Source organism: Salminus brasiliensis, chromosome 10, assembly GCF_030463535.1.
Source record: "Salminus brasiliensis chromosome 10, fSalBra1.hap2, whole genome shotgun sequence".
Classification (NCBI taxonomy): domain Eukaryota; kingdom Metazoa; phylum Chordata; class Actinopteri; order Characiformes; family Bryconidae; genus Salminus; species Salminus brasiliensis.
The window spans coordinates 21200318-21225211 of NC_132887.1; the positions used below are offsets into that span (position 1 = coordinate 21200318).

Consider the following 24894-nt stretch of genomic DNA (forward strand, 5'->3'; position numbering starts at 1 on the left):
TTTAAGTGGAATTATCTTTGATACCACTTTCAATACTAAAATAACCTAGAGAGAGAACCCAATCAGGTCTGCCCCTTTTCATAGCGTATGCTGCTTTAGAATCATGAATTAAACAGTATAATAGTACACATTTAATGATGAAAATAGCCATCAATCCTGGGTCCTCTGAACTTTGGATGTTAAAGGACTTTGGAAAGCTGGAGATAACATTCTGCTGCCTGTGATGTGATTGGAGGAGGATGAGAAGGGTGGGGAAGGTTTATAAAAAGCTTAGGTAATGCTGTGAGACACAGTTAAGTGAGGATTTGTTACAAAATAAAGGAGAAGAGGAACAATCTGAGCTTTGTTTGTGTCCATCATGGGGGACACTAAGCTCTATCTGTTTCTGCTTTTCAGCGCTTATGCTCTGGCTGGTAAGATTTTCTTTTGACTTTTCAATTCTGGATTTTAACATAGCCTTGAATAGCATTTAACTTTCCTTGGATTACTGATTTAAATGCTAATAATAAACAGTGTATATGTTTTGCATTACTTACATACACTCTTAAAAGGGTGGTACTTCAAAGGGTTCTCTGAGAACGGTGTTTGTAATAGAGATGTCTAGAGAACCGTTTCAAGTTCTTTACTAATTTACCAAAGGTTCTTTATACTCACACATCTCTACTACAAGCATGGTTCTTCTGTGGCATCACTCAAGGAACAATTTGAAGCATGCTTGAAGCATATTAAATAATTTGAATGTATATATATATATATATATATATATATATATATATATATATATATATATAATATCACTTGTGCAAAAACATGCATTTTCAAAACATTAACCTGGGAAAGGAAAAAATGTCTTAACTTTCATTGGAAGTCAGTTTAAATTTTATTAGGCTGTAATCCAAGTCATTTTGGTCCATTTCTAATGTTTTTTGCATGAAAATGAAATCTTGACACAATATATATATATATATATATATATTAATAACTACTTTATATATTCACTTTATATACTTTATATACATTCATATATATACACAAATATTTCACCTAAGTAAATTTAAACATCGGAACCATTGCGAACCCTTGAAGAACCCTTGAAGAACCCTCTTTCACAGTGTACTGTCTGTAAAGATGAAATCTACATTCTGCAGTTATTATTGGTGTGTTGGGCTTGATGTAACCAGTGTGCAGTGATGAATGTAATCTAAGGCAGTAATTCTGATTCAAATACCACTATGAATTGGGATATTTTGAACATTAAGTGTTTGATAAGTTGATTTTTCCTCATTGATTCTATAGAGACAAGCACAGAAGTAACTGACGAAGGAGCAGAAGCACAGCCATCAGTATGCCCATGTAAGTTACTAACTCCAATCCATAGTTATTACGTATCTAAGTGTTCCTAAAAAAACAGCCAGGGAGTTGTTTGTGTTAATGCTGTCCTATCTGTAGCCAATCACACATAGGTAATTAGCCTTAATCGATTTCTTGGTATCAGTCTTAAAAGATAGTCTCACTGAACCCTGGTACTGTGCTGTTTATGAGGCAAGAGTATTGATGAAGCTGTTGACTCATAGAAGTGCCACTCTGTCAGCGAGCGGTCCAAAGGTCTCTGGCTCCAGTGATGATTTGGAATCATTTAGGAAATGAGGTCAAAAACAACTCATAAACCTGAGACAATCTGAGAAATGACAGAATGTACAGTAAAATGTTATTTGTTTTGGTATTTGCATTGGTATATAAAATGCTTTTAATAGAGCTCTTATTTCTATCATGTGATTCATTTGCCATGGTTTGTCTTGTCATTTGTCATGTTTTTCTTGATGTCTAGTGGAGGCACGATACAAGACCTTCAGAAAATATACTTACCAGTACACAGCCGAGAGCACCAATGGAGTGGCCGGCACAGCTAACATCAAGAACGGGCCAAGAATATCCTGCAAGGTATGAGAGGGTTTACAGAATTTAACTGCTTAAAGCTTTCTAGCAACAGACTTGCATGTCTTTAATAATAGGATTCTCTATAAGTACACTATTCTATTTAGTTCTCACTTCTCCATCTTCCATCTCTGCCTTTATCCAGGTGGAGCTCGAGGTTCCTCAGACATGCAGCTTTGTCCTGCATACCACTGAGTGCACACTGAGCGAAGTGACAGCCATCGATGCTGAGGGTCAGACTGTCTACAAAGCAGCAGCTCCTGAAACTGACTTCTTCCAGGCAGCCATGGAGAAGTGAGTGCAGTTGGTGAAACATTTAGAGCTTCATTAGAAGATCTGCTTGTTGTTGTTTTTTTTAAGCTAGCACAAACACTTTCTTCACACATCAGAGAATGGGCTTCACTGATGTAGATACAGTAAAAATCTGAAAATCTCCCTTACATAAATATATTACTACTTCCATTTTCACTTTATTAGAACATTGGGCGTTATGCAAGGTCAGGTTGTGAAAAACACTGTGCTGTACAGTGTGCCAATCTAATAATCCGGCCCTACTGGCTACTATTCTAGCACCATGCTAACACACTAGCTTCGGGCTAACATGCTAGTCATGATAAAACTATAAAACGAGATATTGTGATGCAGTTTAATAAAATATGATATGCTGCATTGCAGTGCTACTGAAATGTAGGCCATTAGGCAGTGCAATATCTAGGGGTCCAAGCACCGTCATAGTGCTTATGGATTTGGAGTGCCCGCTTTCCATGAACTTTTTTTTTGTCATACTGTTTCTATTAAAAATAAAAAGGACAAAGTGCACTGATTACATTAAAGTACTGGGCTTATGTCTAGTGCCAATGGTGAATGACCGTTTAAATGTTCTTCGGCGTAATCTAGACCATGTCTGGGAGGATAGAGTTATGTCTTTTTCTACTCGTGCTTGGCAACAGATATATCCATCCATAAATCCATTGACCACTTTCACTGCTGCGAAAGTTACTGTGTTTGGCTCAATCTGAGGGACTGTCAAGAGAATAGTTTTTGTAAGTATTGAAAGTGAGCTTACTTGGCGAGTAATACAAAAACTCTGATTTCTATCCAGGAACCCCTTGAATTTCATGGTGGAGCAGGTGACCAAGGTTTCCATCTACCCTAAAATGGACGAGCCTGAGAACATACTGAACATCAAGAGAGGAATCATCTCTGCTCTCCTAGCGCCCGTTTTAGAAGAGGAGCACAATAAGAAAATGGTAAGTTTGTTTAGTCCTGTTCATTTGATATTCTGGTATGTGCTGCTGCCATGTTTGTTTACTATTATTTCACAAGTGTCTCACTTTTTCTTTGTGTTAAAGACCACCATACATGGCTTGTGCAGTACTGACCTCACTGTAAACTTAAGGAAAGACACTGATGTTGATGTCACTGTGGTCCGAGATCTGTCCGAGTGCAGCCACTTTACTCCTCAAAATCTCCCGACCAGTCCTCTGTCCCTCATGCCAGGCCTGGTAAGACATGTAATTTATATATTTTTTGTAGATAGATGGGTGGATGTAAGTCCAAAAGGGTCAGTCATCTCAAACCTGACTTTTGGGTTAGGTCATAGAAACCCCTAAAGGAAAGAACAAGTAAATAATAAATGAGGACTTTCTTCACAGAACGGACTTGTTTCCAAGCTCATCAGCAGCAGCCAGGCCTGCAACTACCAGTTTGATAACAGAAAGAGGCACATGACCGAGGCCCAGTGCAGAGAGAAACATGTCTTCATTCCATTCTCTCACGAGTGAGTAATGTGTTCTAATGGTTTTATGTGACATTGTGTTTCTACCCGTATCATTCTGTATTCTAACAAAATACCCTGCAAATGGACCATCACAGCTTCTGAGATTAAACGTAATAGCATTACTAACTTTTTAGTGGAACTATGTTCCAAACATTTTATTTTAAGTAATTTTTGGTGCATTTTAATTGGTCCGTCCATCCCTGACACAATGTAAAGAACAAGCCAGTTTCATGTCAATAATGTCAGAAAGTGAAAAATGGCAGAAATAGAGATGTTAGGGTTTTCCGCGACACCGACAAGTTGTATCTAAGTACTAAGTAGTGCAACAGCAGACGACTTATACATCATATGTTTATTATACACTGGTAGTCATAAAGAATTACTGAGATGTACATAAGTCGAAATGTCATACACTGGTGTTTTAAGGAATGTAACCTTCTTTTTTTGATGGATCCCTTAAAAATGTCATGATCATTATATCCAAATAGACAATGCATAAATCACTGCCACACTATTTCTCAAGCTTGAGGAGTGAGGACATTCAGGTGCTGGCATAGCAAGCAGTTATCAGATTTCAATAGCAATAAGAACTTGTGTTGTGGAAATGTGGGAAATGTGACTGAAAAGAAACTCCACACACTTTTGTGGAGCTTTTTGGACAACAATAAATCATTTGTGGGAAGCAATTCATAACCGGGCAGAAACACTCTTGCTTCAAGAATTTCCCCACTGTGGGACTAATAAAGGATTATCTTATCTTATCTTAAATCACTGAAAATCTGACAGAAGTTGAACCACTCAGTACTGACACGCTCTTAGATTTTTAGTTTTTTAGGTTAGTTTTTTGGTGTGTATCATTTGTTTGTGATTATTACAAATCTGATCAGTTATTTGATTAGATTAAGATAAATTAATTTGATAAATTAATAACATAATTCTAATGATTCTACTAAGTTAGAAAGCTGTACAGAGACTGATTAGCAGAATGAACTGTCTGGTTTAGAAGGAAAACTCCAGTCTGACTCTAGTATGCTCACTTCTAGGGACCAGTATGGCATTGTCTCAGAGGTAAAACAGAGTCTCACCCTTCAAGAATCAGCAAAGATCAACAACAGATATTTCAGCAATGATGGTGCGTATGTTTAAATAAAAAAAATGTAAAAAGGGCTTAGTATAAATACCACACAATACAGAATATCTGCTATTTCTGATTGTATAAATCTTTCTGTAAACAGGCACAATCGAGAGAAAGCTTTTCCCAGAAGAGGTGGAAGACAAATTGTTTACCCAGACCAAAGGGGATGTCATTACTTCCATGAAAACCCTTAACGATCTGACCCGCTTGGGAAGGAACCAGGAGAGAGCTCGTTTATTCCAAAAGCTGGTCTCTCAGATCCGTGGCATGAAGAATGAGACGTTGTCAATAGCTGTGGAGGAGATGACCGAGATTTCGAGCTGGTTGACCTGGCAGGCCCTTTTCCAGTGTGGAACCAATGAGTGCACCAGTGCTGCTCTGCAGATTCTCAGAGGCTTCAAGGAGCCAGCCAGAGAGGTGGATGCCATAGTGTATGCTTTGGGTCTCCTACCACAGGCCAGCCCACAACGCCTCAGAGACATGCTCAGCATGGCCCAAAACAGGCCAACCAAGGCCACCATGTATGCCCTTGCTAACACGGTGAAAAAGTGAGTAATTGTTGTCTTCATTTTTTCCCATGTTTTTTAAAATAGTTTATTTAAAGATCCAAGCTAGATCAATATAAAAATAATAATGAAAAAATATACTCTAATCTAAATATATTATTTATACTTATACGTATTTATACTATTCTTAAATATAAGTTGAGTTGTTTCAGAGAAATGCCCTGTTACTCTGCTAGGATTGTTTGTTGTTATACAGACCATTTAAATAAATTACAAAGAAAAGAAATGAAATAAGTAAATGATAGAAATAAAATCACATAAATTTACTTGATTTCCTAACAATGAAAGACGTAGTAACATTACATAATATTTCAGCTATGCAAAGTGATAAAAAAAATAAATTATACTTATTTTGTAATAGTAAGCTACTACAAATACACAGTTGTAACATTCCCTTGCTGTACATTTTCATTATTTATATTCCAGTTGTATGTGCATATATTGGAGTAACCTACATTGATATAATTATTTAAGTGAAATATATGTATTGGACTAGTAATATAAATGTATGTATATACAGTTTAAAAATAAATAATAAATACATTGATACTATATATATATATATATATATATATATATATATATATATATATAGGATATAGGATAATATATATTCATATGGGGAGAATATGGTTTGTGAAACTCTTCAGCTACTATATCAGAGTAAATGTGTGTTTATTTTTTTCTTTCTGCAGGCTCCCACAGAAAGATGCTAAGACAATCCCTGAGGTGAGGGAAGTTGCAGCATTCATGGAGTTTATGCTGGGTGACTGCTCAGGCGACGAGGACAAAACCTTCCTCACACTGAGGGTATTGCACCTAAATCTTATATATATTTAATATTTAAGTCATATCATCACAGGCATCATTGATGTTTTATTGATTTCATAAATCACATATTTCCAAGCTGTGTTTTATAGGCTATATAACCTTTTCATATAGAATATAATTAATTTGTTTTGCAGGTTATTGGTGTCATGGGAAAATACATGGAAGGCTTTCCATCTCTAAAATCCTCCCTCCTGACCTGCATGCGTCAGCGTGATGCCTCTTTGTCAGTCCAGAAATCTGCCATCCAGGCTTTCAGGCTGATGGAAATTGAACCAGATGTGAGCCAAGTCCTATTACATTATTATATTGTTTTAAATGGCAGACCATTTTAGTGCAATTTAGTATAATACTCCAGTTCTGTTTATGATTTCCATATTTTGTCTCATCGTTTACATTGTTTGTCATTGATTCCAGGTGTCCAGCGCTCTCATGGAGCAGTACCAGGACACGCAAGCACCTGCTGAGAAACGGATTGCTGCTTATTTGATGTTAATGAGGAACCCTGAGCTAGTAGAGGAGGTGGTGAAGACACTGAGGGATGAGCCAAACCTGCAGCTCAAGAGCTTTGTAATATCTCACATCAGTAACCTCATGGACATCACAGACCCAAATCTCCAGACGTAAGTTCCACAGTCTTCCTATTTTGAGAATTGCATTGCATTTACAAATGATCATAGCTTGTTTATAGGCTATAAGAAGCTTTTTATTAGCAGTCTTCCAGGTTTTAGCAAAACATGTGGCACTGTTTTAGAAGGACGTTCTCCTTTTAATCTCATACAGCACAAAGGACTACATCACAAGTGCCTTGGAGAACGATGAGAATCTCTCTGCCATGGACTTCACCAAGTTCTCCCGCAATTACAAGGTTGAGGTGCCACAGGCTGGCTCTGTAGAGAGCAATGTCATTTTTGACTCTGTCAATTACATGCCCAGAGAAGTCATGTTGGCGGCCACTCTTGATGCTTTCAACGCAGAGATACTGGAGGTATTGCATTTTACAAACCAAAAACAACTGCAGAGGCCCAGTACTTGCTCTTAAATGTTCTTCATTTGGTGACTTACCAATTGCTTTTGCAGATTGGTCTGGAGGGTGAAGGTTTTGAGCCAACCATTGAGGCCCTGTTTGGCGAAAATGGTTTCTTCCCTGATGCCATCTCAAGGGCTTTGTACTGGGCCAATGACAAAGTGCCACACCAAGCAAGGCAGGTTCTGGAAAAATGGACTGGCCCCCTAAGAGACAACAGGATGAAGAGAGAGGTACCATCATTGCTGTCACATAAAAGCCAAATTCTTTTGTTGTTCATGGTGACTTTATGGTGAACAAAACTATAGAAATTGTCCAAAATTACTTAAAACATTAATTTCCATTACATGAAATAGCACCCTTTCTTACAATTTTAAAAATATGAAGTTAAATGATAATAACAATATAGTGTAGAAATAAAAATATTATTATTTTAAAATTACTCTCTGTCTCTGCAGATCTCCCAGAACATACTTAACCAGATTAAGGAGAACTTTGGCAAGTTTGGCGAAGGCCTCAAGTACCTTGAAGAGGGCAAAGATGCACCCAAAGCCATGGCCTACCTCCGCTTCATGGGAACAGAACTGGGATACATGAAGACCAGTGAACTCAATGGCATAATTGAAAATATCATCAAATACTCTGAGCTTTTCTTCAGCACCATGCCCAAAGAGGTCAGTATTCGTGGACAATGTCATACATACATTATATTATTACCATTTGTAAATGTCATTACAATATAACTTCTTTTTTCTTACAGTTTATCAAGAAAGTATCATCTGGAATAGATAATGAGCTTTTTGCTCACTACATGTTCTTGGACAAAGCCTTCACGCTGCCCACAGGTGCTGGCCTTCCTCTGAAGCTCTCTATGGTTGGAGTCTTTGCCCCTGGCGCTACAGGAGGACTGTCATTTGATCGTAGCATGGTAACATCAATTACTGTATCTCTACAAACATGTGAACTTAACCTAAAGCCTGAAGTCATTTGTTTTTAACAACTTTAACATTCAACTGCTGTGGTTATTTTGCAGCATATTACAATAAGCCTAATTACATTACATTCTGTACATTTAAAGGAGCTATACCTATATTTATTTCACTTTAAAACATTAGTAAAATTACCTTATGTTCATCAGCAAATCAGTGGGACAGTTTGATGGACTACACAGTCCAAATTTACTGCGTTGTTGTAGAACAGGACAGGGTTTAATTTTCAATAAAAAAACAATGTAAGGCCACTTTAAGAGAGTAAATGATTTGGCAACTGCACCAAAATAGGAAGATATTGCTGTGTTGTTAATTTCCTTTCGGGAATCTGATGTTGCATCTGATGCTATAGTGTATTACAACTCTCCTCAGTTTTAAAGGCTTTCTCTCTTCTTCTGCAGCAACAGCTCTCATTCAGGCCCTCGGCAGGAGTGGAGTTTTTGACCCACATGGGCGTCTACATTCCTGAGTTTGTTGATGCTGGGATTCAGATGCACACGAACCTGTACCACGAGAGTGGCCTGAACGCTAAAGTCACAATTAGAGGCAGCCAAGTCAAGCTTTCCATCCCCGCACCAAAAGAAAACACTCAGCTGATCAGCGTCAGGTAGGCTAGTCTTGGTACAAGACTTGGGAAGGTTTAAAAGGGGAAAATTTCATTGCTATTGGAACAAAACCCTGTGTCTCCAAAACTGTACTTTTACAGGAGAAGGAAGAAGCATTCTTAACTTGTGATGGAAGTTAGTGTAACAAGATTTTGTACTGTTTCTATTGGTCAGTCGATCATTAATTTTTAAGACAGTGTAAAGGGTAACTGGAGATCACAAATTATACTACAAAGATAAAAATACAGACACAAGGTTTGCCTTTATAGACAGAACAGAACTTTGAATGTCAGAAAGAATAATGATAATATGTTATTTTACTCATATTCATAATTAACTTGGTTGTTTGGTGGAAGGTCAACACTCACCATTTTATGAAATTTAGATACATAAATACATTTCAGTTAAAACACTTAAAATAAAGGTGCCAAAATGATTCTTGGGAAATATATTTAAACAAAAATTGCTAAAGAACCCTATAAAGAATTGTTTATATAAATGACGTTTGAATGTGCAGACCTGTTTTCAAAAAATATTAAAATAAGGCAGAAGTTCAATACAAATGAAAGATTTCACCTATAATTTTTTCACTGAGTAGAATAGACTTTAACACAATAATAAAACAACACTGTACAATAATATAGAACAGCTGATGTCAATCTCATTGTGTTTATCCTCTCTTCTTTGAAACAAAAAAAAAAAACAACACACAGCAATGAGCTGCTTTCCCTGACGTCCACTATGACTAGAAAAGTGTCCCCTATTGTGGAGGACAGGATTGACTCCACAGAGTGCAATCCCATCTTCCCTGGACTGAAGTACTGCACCATAGTCCGCTATTCCAACGCCAGCTCAACCAACAGCGCCCCCTACTACCCCCTAACTGGAGAAACTAGGTAAGAAACACTAGAACAAGTGGGTTCTAGTATATTGATAGCCATTCTGTCAGCATGTCTATTTAAAGAGAAACATATAATGAGTAGAAATACGTTTACATTGTAAATATTGGTCTAAACAAAACCTCTAAATTTTTAATGAATTATTAATTTAAAAATTTTAAATGAGTGTATGATCTGATATTGATACTAAAATGTTGTTCCTACTTGTAGGTGTTAATTGATATCAGGGTAATACAATCAAACCCTTGCTTTGTGATAATGTCCTGTCATTTCTGTGTAAATGTATTTCTAATTCCATGCATTTCTATTCATTAATTTTCTGCCAGGTTTGCTGTGGAGCTTCAGCCCACTGGAGACGTAACGGATTACACAGCAACCATTGGCTACGAACTCCTGAGAGAGGGCAAGGAGGGCCGCCATAAGGTCGATTCCCTGGTGCTTTCACTAAAGGCAGAGGGTAATTATCTTTTTATTGTCTCTCACTGTTAGCCAGTCTTTTAGGTCTTTAACATGAATAAACAATTCCTGCACACCGAAGACATCAATGTGGCCTTGCTCTTCCTTTAGGTGCCACACCTACCATGGCTACTGCAACTCTGAAATACAACCGTAACAAGAACATTTTCACCAGCGAGCTTCAGATACCAGACTATGATGTAGAGGCTGGTATTAAGATGGAAGTCACAGATGCCACTAGAAAGGGGACGAAGATACGTGGCATTACCATCGATGTAACCAACAAAAAGAACCTCTATCTGTCTCTGAATGGACACGCCAGGTACAGTATGGGCTGCTGTCATTTCTATGTGTACACAGCTAATGACTTCTTCAGATGTATACATTTTACCTGGTCACATGACTCTGATTCTAGAATGGTAAACAGATGTTACTTAAAAAGATGTTACATAATACATATTGTATGATTTAATAAAATGAATGTTTTGCACTCTGTGATTTGCAGACTGGAGTCCATGACCGATGGTGAATTGGAACTGGAGATGGCCATCCCTGCTCTACAGATGGATGCTTCAGCAATTGCCAGTCTGAAGAATGCTAATGGCCTTGTTTTGGAACTTGACACTCGCTTTAACTGCCCTGACACTTTATCTCTGCAGAAAGTTGTCCTTAGATATGGTAGTAATATTATATATGTCATTCCTTTGCGATGCTGATGTTGTTAAATCAAGCCTTGATCTTTTATCGCTTGATCTCCTGTCATTTTTTGCAGATGAGAACAAGATTGAGCTGGAAGTTAAGTCAGATATGAACTCAGAAATAACAAAACACATCCCAAATATGGACCAGTACCAAAGCCAGCTACAGACATATATTGATGACATCCTCGACCAGAAGGTAGCCAAAACTGACATGAAACTCCGCCATATTGTTTCGAAAGGCATTGAGGTAAGTGTTTTAAAATGAATGTTATCCCATTTGTTTGAATATTTTACTTTAGCTCTCAGCTAGAAACCTCTGGTTAGTAGAACATTAGGTTGGATGTACCTAGAATATTTTATTCAACCTTTTGTTTTTATGTTTTACATATGTTTTTTTTTTTTTTTACATTTTTTTTACATTTGGTAGGTATATTTTAAAAAGTAGGGCAAGTTCAATTTAAACCTTTTTATTATCAGTGTAAATTCAAATATATTGAATTCTTTGTTTAAATAAATGTTCTGTTTTTTCGTTTTTAGTAGTAAATGTTTTATGACACATTTATAAAATATGATTTATCAGTGTGAATATGTATCAGAGTTATCAATGTTTGTATTGTATTGTATTTTATTAATTGCCTTTTTAGTTTTGAGAACATGACTTTAGATGATTTTACTAACTGGCAATGTGAGAAACGTACTAATAACGTTGTTATGCAAACCATTACCACATCACACGTTTTCAGAATATGCCTGGAACATTACTTCCTTAGCGCTACAGGCTAACCTTACTGGAGCCATTTAAAAACCTTGCTGTGCCTTCCAATAATGTTCTCTACTAGCTGGGCATGCATTTAAATGTTAATTACTTCTGCCAATTAGCATTTTGCTAATGCTAATTACCAACTTTGTTGATGTTTGTTAAATAATCTTTTTTTCCATCTCCAGGCTGGTAACATTTGGTTTAACAAATTTGGAGGAGACATTCCATATCTGAATAATCTGAGGAACAAGAGACACATTCCAGAGCTCCAGATGCCCAGTATACCAGAACAGTTGTATTTCAAATAGTGAGTCATTTGTTTCATTAAGTAATGGTGTTTCATTACGACAAACTACCTATCTTTACAAAGCAAGAAGAGGGAAAGCTGTGTATACGTATTGTACATATCTTATATTGGGCTAGCTATTCTTTCTTTACATTTTGCATATTTATGTTTCATTTTTTTCTCCCTCAGCGATGCCCTGTTCAGGTACGAATTCAACAAGGACAGATTATTCTACTCACTGCCTCTTCCCTTCGGTGGCAAATCATCTGAAGAACTAAACGTCCCCTCTGAGATAACCCTTCCAAATGTCCATGTGCCTTACCTTGGGCTACTGAAGTCTCAATCTAGGCACAATGTACCCTCATTCACAATCCCCCACAGCCTGGACTTCTCCGTGCCTCAGCTTGGGGTAGCAGAGCTGTCTGCTAAGGTGAACAGCAACTTCTATGACTGGGAAGGCTCAGTCTCAGGGGGCAACTACACAGCTGACGTTCCCAGCTACATCGCTAAATACAAAGTTATGGCCAGCTCTCCTGTGACGCCCCTTTCATATAAAGTTGAAGGTATGTTAGCTTCACTCAAGTATTCCAACATTTTCAAAACATATTAAATATTGATTTATAATAATTGTATAATCTTAGTTAAGTATTTATCACTTCTTTGAGATCATTCTAAAGAAACAATGAATAATGGAATGAGTTGTGTATATTGAAAAGCATGTATCTCCAAAATGGTGACTTTATAAGAGAAGGCTAAAATGTTAAACTGAATGGAAGTCAATGTAAAATAATAGTTTATTCCAAGCAATTTAGAGCATTTCTAATAGTCTATTCATCCAGAATTATTTACACAGTGTACAGAGCAGCTACAGGGCTCAAACCATGGAGAACTAACTAAATTAAAAACGGACAAAATGAGAGATACATGTTTTTTATTGGATAGCAGCAATATATCAATACTGGATACTTTATGTTTTGAATGTCTTGTTTTGTCTTCATATAGGTACAGCCCTGGTCTATGGCACTGTGGATGACAGCTTCAAGTACCTTGTGAATGGGTCCTTTAATCACAAGTTCATTGATGCTAGTTTTAGTGCCTCTGAAAGTGTGACTGTTACTGAAAGCTTGACTAGGAGAAATGGAATGAACAGCAAAGGCTCCTCAATTTACAAGTATGAAGCAACCAGCCCATTTGGTCTACATACGTCTCTCTATTATTCTATTCAGTCCACTTTGACAGACTTTGATCTTGTGGGAGATGTGAATATGGATGGAGCCTTAAAAATAGGTCCTTTCTATGCAAACTCTGCATATACCCAATCCTACACCATGAATCTCCAAGAACACAAAGGAAAAGGGGAATCCATTCTGACGTTTGACACCTCAATCCTCAAGGGAAAGAATGTGATCAAGGGTGAATATCTCAACGATGAGCTGTTAATTGTGTCCAAAACAAGTGCTGAAGATGAGACTCTAAAGCATACAGGTCAACTGAGCTACAAGGACGGCCAGTTGTCTTTGAAGTCAGATGGCAGTGCTGTAGCACTGGGAAAAACCCTCCGCTGTCAAACTGAACTTGGTTTGACGAAGGAAGAAGTCAGCTTCAGAATTGAGACCCAGGCAGATGATGCAACAAATCGAGCATATTCCCTGCTTACTGGAGCTCTGAATGCCAATGGACTTGAAGTCAACACGGATGGTTCCCTAAACTTTGAGGAGAGCCGTGGAATGCACAAAGGTACCCTTACCCTGGGCATGAATGGCTTGGCCACAAGTTGTACAACAACCCTTCAGTGTAGCTCCATGACATTTGAGAATATCTTCAATGCTGGAATTGATGGAACAGGAGCTTCCATGTCCCTGGTTTCTAAAGGATTAGCCCAGGACAACACAGCAGAGCTCAATGTGGAGGGCAAGATCTCAGATACTGAAGCTTATCTAAACAGCGTTTTTAAAGGCAATGCTTTTGATGGTGATGCAAGGAACACAATGAATTTGGGTCTGAACAAGCAGGGGCTGACGCTCTCCAACACCATGACAGGCACGTTGAAAAAGATGAGGACTGAGAGTACCCATACCCTAACTGTAACTCTGTGGACACTGGCATTCCGCTCCAAGACAGACAGTTTCATCTGTGATGGTGCATCATATAACCATGATATCAAGTTTAACATGAGGCCTTTTGCTGCATCCGTTGTCTCAGTCAATAAGCTTGAAATGTTTGACCTCAGTGTCAGCAATGAGGGCCACATTAAGATGGAACCACTTAAGTTAGATGCAACTGGAAGCATTACTTGCAAATACAGAGAAGAGGACACCATCAAGAGTACTTGTGGAATCAGCTTTGCTGACATGACTGGTTCCATAAAATGTGATTCGACTGCCGATGTCTTGGATTCTCAGGTCCGCCACAACTTTGAACTGGATGTTGCTGGACTGTCCTCTATTATTAACAGTGAGATCCGATTGAACTCTAGGGCGCTACGCATTGAGAATGTCATCCGTGCAATGGCCATGCCATTTAGCTTCACTGTTGATGCTCTTCTAAATGGTGATGGTTCAGTGACATTCTATGGAAAGCACACTGGTCAGCTCTACAGCAAGTTCCTCCTGAAAGCAGAACCTTTTGCGATTGCTGAGTCCCATGACTGGAGAGCCTCTGCCACACACATGTTGACAAATGGAGATTCAGCTGAAACTCACTTTGAAAACAAGTTTGATGGCTTGTTGATACCCAATGAGCAGTCTGTGCTGTGGAGATTCAAGTCTAAGCTCAATAACCATGCCTACAACCAAGATGTCAGCATTTACAACAAAGAAGCGGAAATGGGTGTTGAGATGTCTGGAGTGCTCCTGACAAATCTGTTCAACAAGGCTGCAGGATCAAGTGACATTTCATTGGACAACCAGGAGTTCAGTGTCTCCAGCTTCTTGAAGTATGACAAAAACAGTGACTGTCACATCATTTATTTACCCTTCATTGAGAGCCTTCCAGTTACCTTCGAGAAAATGAAAACTACAATTCTGAATGTCCTTGAGTCCCTCCAGCAGTATCTCAATGGTTTGGATGTCAACGATTTGGTCAAGCAGTTCAGGGAGAACCTGGATAAAGTCCCACAAAAGGTTAGTGACTTCATTGTGGAATCTGATCTAGAGAACAAATTCAACATGGTCAAGGATAAGGTGGTCTCTTTGGCACAAGACTATGCTATCACACTGGATGATCTGGAAGCATGTATGGAGAGCCTTAAGGTAACCCTGGAAAAAACCTTCATTGATTTGGCGACCAAAGTGAGCCACTTAAAGAATCAAATCAAAACATTCATTGAAAGTGGATCCTGGTCCAAAATTCTGACAAATATTGGAGATGCACTCATGGCCTTTGATGAAAGATATGATATTACCAGAACAATCGTAAGAGTCATCTCTGCCATTGAAGATGTAATCAGACAGATTGATCTCCAAAAATTACAGGATGGCAGCATGAAGTGGCTGAAAGAACTTGATGCCAAGTATGGAATCAAAGCCAAAATTCAGGACAAAGTGACTGAACTGAAACAAGTGATAGAGACCTTCGACATGAAAATGTTAGTTCAAGATGTGACTGACTATATAAGCTCCTTTGACTTGGCTCAGTATGCAGAACAGCTGTCTGATTACATTCCCTCTGAAGACATCGAAAAGGTGCTTGATTCCATGAAGGATATTTTTGTCAACTGGATTGAGGAATATGAGGTTGTGGAAAAAATCAATTACATTTATTCAAAACTAGGTGAACTGTTTCAGAGATATGAAATCAAGAAGAAGATGGAGGTTTTCCTGGAGCAAGCAAAGATTCTTATCAAGCAATACAAAATCCAAGAGACAGTTAGGGCAATGGTAGATACTTTAAAGTCCATTCCATTTGAATACTTTTCAGACAAGGTCTTGCATCTCTTAGATACTATTGTTAGTCACTTACAATTAATTGACATCAAACAATACATTGATGATCTAAATGAGCACATTCTAATGGCAGCTAGGTATCTAAAGAACTTCGATTACAACAAATTTGTTGATGATGCTAATGCACAAATCAGCAAAGTAATAAATTATGTTAACGAACAAATAAAGGTCTATGAAATCCCAGAGAAAATCGAGGCATCCAGGATGTTCCTAAGAGAGCTGCAAGCCTCTATCATTAATTATGTGGAGCAATTGAAAAACACCAAAGTAGCAGAGCTTTACAGGATGATCATGGGTGTATTGGACACCACAGCTCTTAAGGATATTAAACTGAAGATCCAGGACACCATTGAAGATATGAGGCAGAGGATTAATGACATGGACATCAGAGATGAAATTTCTGTTTACTTACAAAGAGCAAGTGAATCCTACAGTAATATGATTGACTACATCTCATCACATTTAAAAAACTTGATTGAGGAAATTCGCAAGATATCCCAGGATCAGAAAGTACTTGATCAAATCCATCAAGCTGTGGAAGAAGTTCTAAGTTTTCTCAGGACTGCGCAAATCGAAGTGCCGGCTTTTACTCTTCCCTTCACTACACTTGAGGTTCCTGCTTTTCAGATAAACCTGGCTAGGCTTCAAGACCTTTCGGTTCCATCAAAGATAACAGTACCAGCATTCGCAATTCACTTTTCACAATTATATTGGGCCCAAGTTTCATCTTTCACTATTGATTTTGAGATAATTAAAAACAAGATAATTGAATTCATTGAGTACATTCAGGAGTTAGAAATGCCAAAGCTGGATCCGGAGGCCACTTTTGGTGATTTGAGAGCCCTTTATTTGTTCGACCTGCCCGACTTTACTGTCCCAGAGGTCAGACTCGTAGAGCTCAAGTTTCCCGAAATCAATATACCAACGCTAAATTTGCAGAATTTTGATATCACCATGTTGCCAATTCCTGAAGTCAAGCTGCCTCAGATTCAATTTGAACCATGCATCCCTGCCTTTGGCAAGCTTCATGGAGAATTCAAAATCAGTTCTCCTCACTACACGATTACAACAGCTGCAGCAATCCAAAATACAACAACAAAAAGCTTAGAGCCACAGTTCAAGGCGACCTTCACCTCACAAGCACAATCTACTCTCAAAGTTCTTGGCTACACATTGGATGCAATGCTTCAATTTGAAGCCCCTAAAATGAAGAAAATGGTCATCAGTGAGACGATAAAAGCTAATCACATGGCTTTTACTATTGACCATGAGGGTTCCCTTGTTTTCAGTAGTCCATCCGTTGAAGCATCAGCAAAGACAACTGCTAAGGCCACGACTGAAATGTATAAAGCTGATTTACTAAACAGTATCGGAGTTGCTCTAAAGAATGGAATATCTCTGACTATGGATACAACCTATAACCACAACCTGGACATCCCCTCTAAGGACATCTCAAGTCAGGTCATGATTTCCAAAAAAGCCAAGGCTCAGTTTGAGTCTGGAACTATTTCTGTCACCATTGGAAATAAGGCAAATGGGAAATGGTCTATCAAGAACTACAACGATGAAGGCACACACAAAAGCGATCTGGAATTCAGTGTCAACACTGGCACAGCAAAGCTCACATTTGATGGTGAGACAAACAGCCAAAGCCTCAAAATGAAACAGTCAGTCAGTGCTGAATCAGTCATCCTGAGTTACATCACCATTGATGCCAGTGCTGAGACGGAGACTCCTTTCATGAAGACGAGTGTGATAAAGGTGACAGGGAAGGCTCAGTTGGAAGGTCTCAAAATTGAACTAACAGCTTCACACAATGCAGAACTGATTGGAAGAGTCAGTGGAACCGTGTCCAATACTTGTGACTTTCTGGCACAACCATTTGAGATTAGCCTTGACTGCAAAAATAAAGGAAACTCCAAAATTCTCCTCCCCCTAAAACTAACTGGAAAGATTGATCTCCAGAACGATTATAAGATGGCTCTGAGCTGTGGAAAACAACATGCCTCTTGGGTGGCTCTGGCTCGATTCAACCAGTACAAATACAATCACATCTTCTCATTGGATAACAATGAAAAAGATGCTACAGTCTTTGTATCTGTTGATGGTGAGGCTAATCTTGACTTTTTGACGGTGCCTCTAACCGTTCCAGAGATGACTGTGCCATACTTTGATGCAAAAACACCAATGATCACAGAATTTTCTTTGTGGGAAGATCTGGGTTTGAAAGCCCTCTTGGCCAGTCCTCGTCAGTCCCTTGACATTGATTTCAAACTTCAGTATCAAAAGAACCCTGACAAGCATACGTTTGATCTAGATCTTGAGCCTGTCTACACTGCCATTAATGAAAATGCTGAGCTCTTAGGACTACAGTTTGAATTTGGAAGAGACAAAGTCCTTGATGCTCTGACCAGTTCTTATGACCAAGCTAGGGCTCAGTTTGAAAAATTTAAAATCGACACATCCAACCTCCCCCCAAGATATTTCACTGTCCCTGGATACACCGTACCAGTTCTGAATATTGAAGTATCAGCCTTCCGAGCTGAGTTACCTGCATTCGGCTATTTCATTCCCAAAGAGGTCAGCACACCAAGTTTTAAAGTTCCAATGATGGGTTTCTCAGTGCCCTCCTATACTCTTGTTCTTCCATCTCTGGAGTTGCCTGTCTTGCACGTACCCGAGACACTCAGGGAGTTGACGCTGCCTACAGTCACAATACCAGATATCCGGAACAATATCATGATACCTGCTCTAGGAAACATGACCTATGATTTCTCCTTCAAGTCCCCAGTCATCAGTCTGAGCTCTAATGGTGGTCTTTACAATCAATCTGACATCGTACTCAAAGTAGGAGCATCTTCCACCTCTGTGTTTGAATTCCTCAAAGGCAAGCTTGATGGGACAACCAGCGTCACTAAGAAAAGAGGTCTGAAAGTGGCCACATCTCTGTCACTGGAACACAGCAATGCAGCATATACTCATGAAAGCACCATCAGCCTCACCAGGAGGAACATGGAGGCTTCAGCAACAAATGACGTGAAAATCAACTTGCCCATTTTTACAGTGGAGTTCAATCAGGTACTCGCTGGAAATCCCAAGACCAAGCCTAACCTTTCCTCCAAAACAAAACTTCTGTATACGTACAACCTGCCATCATTGAAAAGTGAAGGAAATGGAAATCTACATCACAATTTTGCACTTGAAACACTGTCATCCTACTTTTCTCTGGAGAATTCCTTGAAGGCAAAGGCAGACGGAAAAATACTGGAGACGGGACGTTTTTCAAAAACCTTTGACAATGAAGCAACTGTATACCTAAATGCCAATGGTCTACGTTCCACAGTAAAAACGGACATGAAATGTGAGGCTGAGTGCAAGACGACTAAAATCTGGAATGTCGACATGACTAAGAACTTCGCTCTGGATGCTTCTCTTAGACGTGTTTATGCCACAATTAGTTACACAAGCAAAAATGAGGCGAATGTTGCGTCTTACTCAACCAATGGAGAGCACTCCGCACAGGGTACCATTGAGTTTGTTCCTCTGACAACGCTGTCTGGTAATCTGAATCTTGATTTGTCACAGTCATCTAACCTCGGCCTTGCACGCATTGTTGAGAAGGTCGACATTGCTCTCACTTTAGACAAACAGAAATTCACCTGGAGTGGCATGGAACAAATACCATTAATTAAACATGCTAGTGATCTGATGCTGTCTAACGATGCATCTGAGGTGCGCATGGAGATAACAGAGTCTGTTGAAGGTCGTCTCGCTTTCTTGAAGTCCATCAGATTGCCCATCTACCAGAAAACACTATGGGACGTGCTGAAGTTTGATGAGGCCACCAGCACTGATCAGCTACAGTTCCTCAACGTGTCGACACATTTGGTGTACACCAAGAGTATAGGCGGAACCCTGTTTGCACTGCCTGCCACAGTGTTTGAAAATGGGGTTACTTTTGAAATTCCAGAAATCACACTAGCCGTGCCAGACTGGGTGAAGCAGATCCCCCAGATGATAAGGGAAATGGATCAGCGACTTGAAAACATCGATGTGCCTGATTATGTTTCCATCCCATCCGTCATCACCATTCCCACTTTTGACGTACCTCTCACGACTCTTCGTGTGCCGTCCTTTACATTAGATCTACAAAATCTGAAAATCCCAAAATTGATTAGCTCACCTGCTTTCGACGTAACCTTGCCAGGTCTACCAGTGATCAGAATCCCAAACTTTAACATTGACATGAAATATGTGAGGGATAAAATGGCTCTCCTGCTTCTGAAGCTACCTCAATACGAAATCACCATCTCACATTTCACACTACCCAAAACTTTTACCATTGGCGAGCACACCATCAGGCTGGACGACATCACGAAAGCAATCTATCATTTTGAGATGCCAACTATAACCATCCCTGAACAGAAAATTGAGATCCCTGAGATAGCACTGCACCTGCCCGTCAGTGTCTTCATTCCATCATTTGGTGCGCTCTCTACTACTGTCAAAGTTGCCTCCCCAATTTACAACAATACGTGGACTGCAAAAATGGAGAACACAGACCCAGGGTTTGACTACACACTGAAGTCCTCATGCACCTCCACATTGACCTTCCTGGCATACGACTTGGATGGTAAGATCCACTGTAATTATAAGTGTTTTTTTTATCTGCAAATAAGTAAAAACCTTGTTAATTACTCTTATGCTTGTACCTTTCTCAGCTGTTGCCAAAGTCTTACTTGAAAATGGAGCCATGAGCCTGGATGGAAAGTGCACCTTCCTCCACAATGATGTAAAAGTCAACTGGAAGCATGACCTCAGACAGAACTTGAGGTAATATTTAGCGTTAATTTGTGTCCCAAACACAGCATGCTCTTTTGTTAAGGGAACTTGGCTGTCACTTTTGCATTAGGCATTATTTACACTTAAGTTAATAAAAAAAGTTAAATATTGTGCATTTGTCCATAAAATTGAAATAAATAAGTTAATTAAATACGTTTTTGCCCTGAAACATTTAAAAAATCATAATTTTTCATTTTTCTTACACAGAATTAAACGAGAGGAGCCTTCAGACTCAAGGTAAATGTTGCCAATTCACACAGGTTTTATGTTAAATATCCACATTTTAACACTTGATGTGCCTAACTTTATACTTACACTTGCTTCTGTGTTATGCCTTAGCTCCATCAAAATATCTTATTTGACATAAAAATAGGGTAAAATAGAGTGTTTTTTTTATTTATTTCACAGGCCATCAAGCCACACTCTGGATATTGATATTAACAGCCAGACCTTTGCTGACATGAGCTTCCGCTATGCCTCCCACAACATTGGTATCACATCTTCAGTATCCTCACCTTCAGCTGGCTTTGTAGGACTGCAGTTCACAAGGAGGTCCCCTTCTCAATATTATGGCAAACTTTTCAGCAGATACTTAGTGAGTAATGATGTCATGCACATACACTACATGTCCAAATGTTTGTGGACACCATGAATGCATTCAGCTACTTTAAGTTGTACCCCATTGCTGACACAGATGTGCAAATGCACACACACACACACACACACACACACACACACACAACTTGCCTAGCCCCTGTAGATAAATAGATAGATAAATAGATAGATAGATAGATAGATAGATAGATACTTTATTGATCCCGAAGGAAATTAAGCTACTTTCTACTATTTTGCTAGTAGAGTAGGACTCTCCGGAGCAGGTAACCATGAACTTTGCTGGCACCATGCCTAATGCCAGACGTGGGGTACAGGGGTATAACCCCCCCCAGTATTGAGCTGTGGAGCAGTGTGGAGCAGTGTTCTCTGGAATGATGGTGCTCCATCCAATATTTTTGAGTCCAATATTTTTAAGCTTTTAAACATCCTGACCTCATCAACGCTCTTGTTGCTGAAAATCCTGACAGCAATGCTTCAAAATCTAGTAGATCCCTGGTCACGAGACAGTTACTCCAACAAAAGCAGCATTTAAAAATATATATATTTCCACTACACAGTCACATCGTTCATTTTATATTTTCATCTAGCAGAGGGAAGTTTTGCGGGTATCACAGCTATTGGCTCATTATCTGCTAAATGCTTTCTTCTTTTGGCTGAGTATAGAAACACATATGTGAAACAGGACATGCATGCATTTGAGGGCAAATTATATATGATAGTGAGGAACTGGTGAGCTAATTCATCAACTCATTCCAACTGAAATCTCCACATGCTCCAATATGCTTTTGAATTTTAATGAATGAAAGCTACTGCAAGTTAAGGTGGAGAAGTCCACCATACTAGTACACTATTCTAAACACAGAATCAATGTGTTGTTTCTTTGGTCTCGCAGGCAACTCCAGAAAAGGACAATGATCTACTGAGTGTCAAGGTTACTCTGAAAAACGCTAAAAAGCTGAGCCTTCAGACTGGCTGGCAACTGAATGGGTTCCTTGACATACTCAGTGGCTTTAAAGTTAAACTGCCTGCTGTCACAGCCGCTCTTCATGACTTCGTCAACAAATACCACAAAGCTCATTTTGGCATGGACCTTAATCGTGCTGTCTCAAAGCTGAAGAACGCAATATCGAACAGCATCGACAGAGCTTATAACGAGCTCCCCAAGACGCTTGATGCCATGCAGAACTCAATTGAGTACCTGAGTCAGCAAAGTACAGAGATGGTGAAGAGGACTGTAGAGAATATGCCAAAGATGGACTTCCAGGAGATGAGCAGCAGGGTCTCTACCAACGTAAAGGAACTGCTTAAAAGTTATGAGAAAAACGTCAGGGTTCTACTGGATGCCATCATGAAGTTTCTGAGTGAGACCAAGTTCCACCTGCCAGGGTTGGAGGAGAAGCTGACTGGTCAGGAGTTGTACAACAAGATGAGACGCTCCATTTCGATGGCAGTCAAGCGGGCTGCCAGTAGATTCACCAGCCTCATGGAGACTATAGTCGACACCATTTTCAGCTACATCAGTGGAATGAATTTCAGCCTTCCAGGTACAGATGTAGTCATCAACGGTGGGGAGTTTTTGAAGGACCTGAAGGCTGCTGTGAGATCTGCACAGGATCAAATCATTCAAGCAATGAAGAAGTGGGAAGGTGTGAAGCTAGAGAAGCTCCTTCAAAACCTGAGTAACTTTGTAAAACTCTGCATCCAGAGGACAGGGGAGTTCATCGCTTCTTTGAAGATGGAGAAGCTAGAGGAGCTGTCCGCTCACGTCAGTGGTGTTTACACAGAGGCCAGAAACTGCCCAGTGATGCAAGAAATTACTAAACAGATTGAAGCGGCCAAAGTAAATGCAGCTGAATACAAAAACAAAGCAAAACTGAGGGTCCAAGAGGTCTACAGTGAGATATCTATGGAGCGCCTCAATTCAGAGATGAGTGAAGTTATTTCAGTGTTAGAGAATCGTCTTCGCACTAGCGCTGAAGAAGCCATTGAATATGCAAAGAAAGCTTCACAGCATACCCAGCCTTACATACGGGTAACCAGCAAAAAGGTAGATGTGGATATTCCTCTGCCTTTCTACTGGAACTCTTTCAGTGAATGGCCCAGCATGACTTAAAATATTTGAAATGTAATATTTGAACTTTTTTGTTGGTTTGTTTTAAAAATACCTGTAACTGTTATGCTTACTTAAGAATAATGTGTGATATTGTGTGTATAATTTTGTATTGTGTTCATAATTGTTAATATGTGGTGAAGAAATGTTTAAGCCACTCCTACGACATAAATAAAGTCTTTGTTTGCATTAAAAATGTTGATGAAGGGCATTTTCTTTACTGTTTTACTAGGAGTTCATAGACATTTAGTGCAATGGATTTCTGTGTGGCAGCTTTTAGAAGCAGTGGACTCTGAGAACTGAGTTTCACCACCACCAGTGATCAATTCTGACTAGATAAGTTTCTCCAGAAGTCAGAGTTTCACACCAAATCACCCTGAATATATATATATATTTTGTTTACATCAGAATTCCACAAAACTATAATTTTTTTAACAGTGCGGCTAATGGTTTTAAATAGAAATTCATCAAAGACATACAAAACAAGCTGTAGCATTTGGTCAAGCTGTAGGGAACTTGGGTAGTGGGTATGCTTATGTTCTGGGGAGTATTTCTGCTGCTCTAACACACACTTTGAATCAGTTCAGAGGGGCTGGATGATTTTTTGATTGTTTACTTGGCTTAGGTAAAATCCCCAAATCCTTCAAGGCAGGGATTCCAAAGGACCCAAACTAGGAATCACTGTTCTGAATAATTTCTTAGGGGCACTAGTGAGCAAGAAAATACTGATTAATACAAATAAAACAAGGGAAATTGGTAAAAGTTTAACAGCGGCCTTGTAGCACAGGGTGGACAAATGTGTCGGTGAATTAGAGAACCAAAAAATTCTCACATGATTCTCCAAGAGTGTGACAGTACTGCTGGTACCATGGTACTTCATTGTTATGTGAATAGCTAATGATAATAATGAAGATAACTAACGCTTCTATGTATTTGTAACTGTAAAATATTGGCATAAAGTCCTGCATGCTGTGCAACAATAAAGGAGCATTACTGCCTAACCGTTCCCTAGATAGATTATTGGAATGGAATTCTTCCAGATCTCATCAGGGGGTCTTTTGTGGGCCACGCTTGTAGTTTAAGACAATGCAGACTTGCTGAATCACATACAACTAAACTCTTACAAGTAAATGCAGCACTCTCTCTGAGGCTAAGTGCATGCAAATGTCCTGGCAATTACAGCATCAGTGCTGAACAGCAGCAAAAACATGGCAAGAAATAGGTATTAAGGAGAATGGGGCCTAGTTTTTAACATGCATGTATATATTTTGGCCATTAGAGGGCAGTGCCATCAAACGCAAGTCAAGACCCCTAACTGCATGACTCCAGATTCCTTCAGACTGTTCTGAAATATTTCCCCCTCCGAGCTGTTTCGCTTCAGTCCACTCAATGCCCGGTGCCCACTGCTCTAATATT

The 24894-nt window shown here is 39.2% G+C and overlaps 1 protein-coding gene across 1 annotated transcript; it reads left to right on the forward strand.

Annotated features, from left to right (window-relative positions):
- The first annotated feature begins 312 nt into the window (after window positions 1-312).
- On the forward strand, window positions 313-23668 carry apoba (apolipoprotein Ba). Its single transcript, XM_072689670.1, has 29 exons — window positions 313-413; window positions 1297-1353; window positions 1829-1941; window positions 2081-2229; window positions 3038-3185; window positions 3288-3440; window positions 3591-3715; window positions 4759-4847; window positions 4951-5398; window positions 6112-6226; window positions 6382-6525; window positions 6662-6867; window positions 7028-7232; window positions 7325-7504; window positions 7730-7945; window positions 8032-8199; window positions 8662-8867; window positions 9579-9761; window positions 10091-10221; window positions 10332-10542; window positions 10726-10898; window positions 10993-11168; window positions 11867-11988; window positions 12157-12530; window positions 12970-20544; window positions 20633-20744; window positions 20961-20990; window positions 21162-21348; window positions 22261-23668. Exons 1-29 carry the CDS (start codon window positions 359-361, stop codon window positions 23479-23481), a joined length of 13272 nt encoding a protein of 4423 aa, XP_072545771.1. The 5' UTR covers window positions 313-358; the 3' UTR covers window positions 23482-23668.
- The last annotated feature ends 1226 nt before the right edge of the window (window positions 23669-24894 follow it).

What these genes read in the sequence shown, in the direction of transcription:
- apoba (XM_072689670.1), top strand. Translation starts at nt 359, where the DNA reads ATGGGGGACACTAAGCTCTATCTGTTTCTGCTTTTCAGCGCTTATGCT. An exon ending in TCAACGCAGAGATACTGGAG is followed by an intron (nt 7,233 to 7,324) that starts GTATTGCATTTT and finishes TTGCTTTTGCAG; the next exon opens with ATTGGTCTGGAGGGTGAAGG. An exon ending in TGTCATTTGATCGTAGCATG is followed by an intron (nt 8,200 to 8,661) that starts GTAACATCAATT and finishes CTTCTTCTGCAG; the next exon opens with CAACAGCTCTCATTCAGGCC.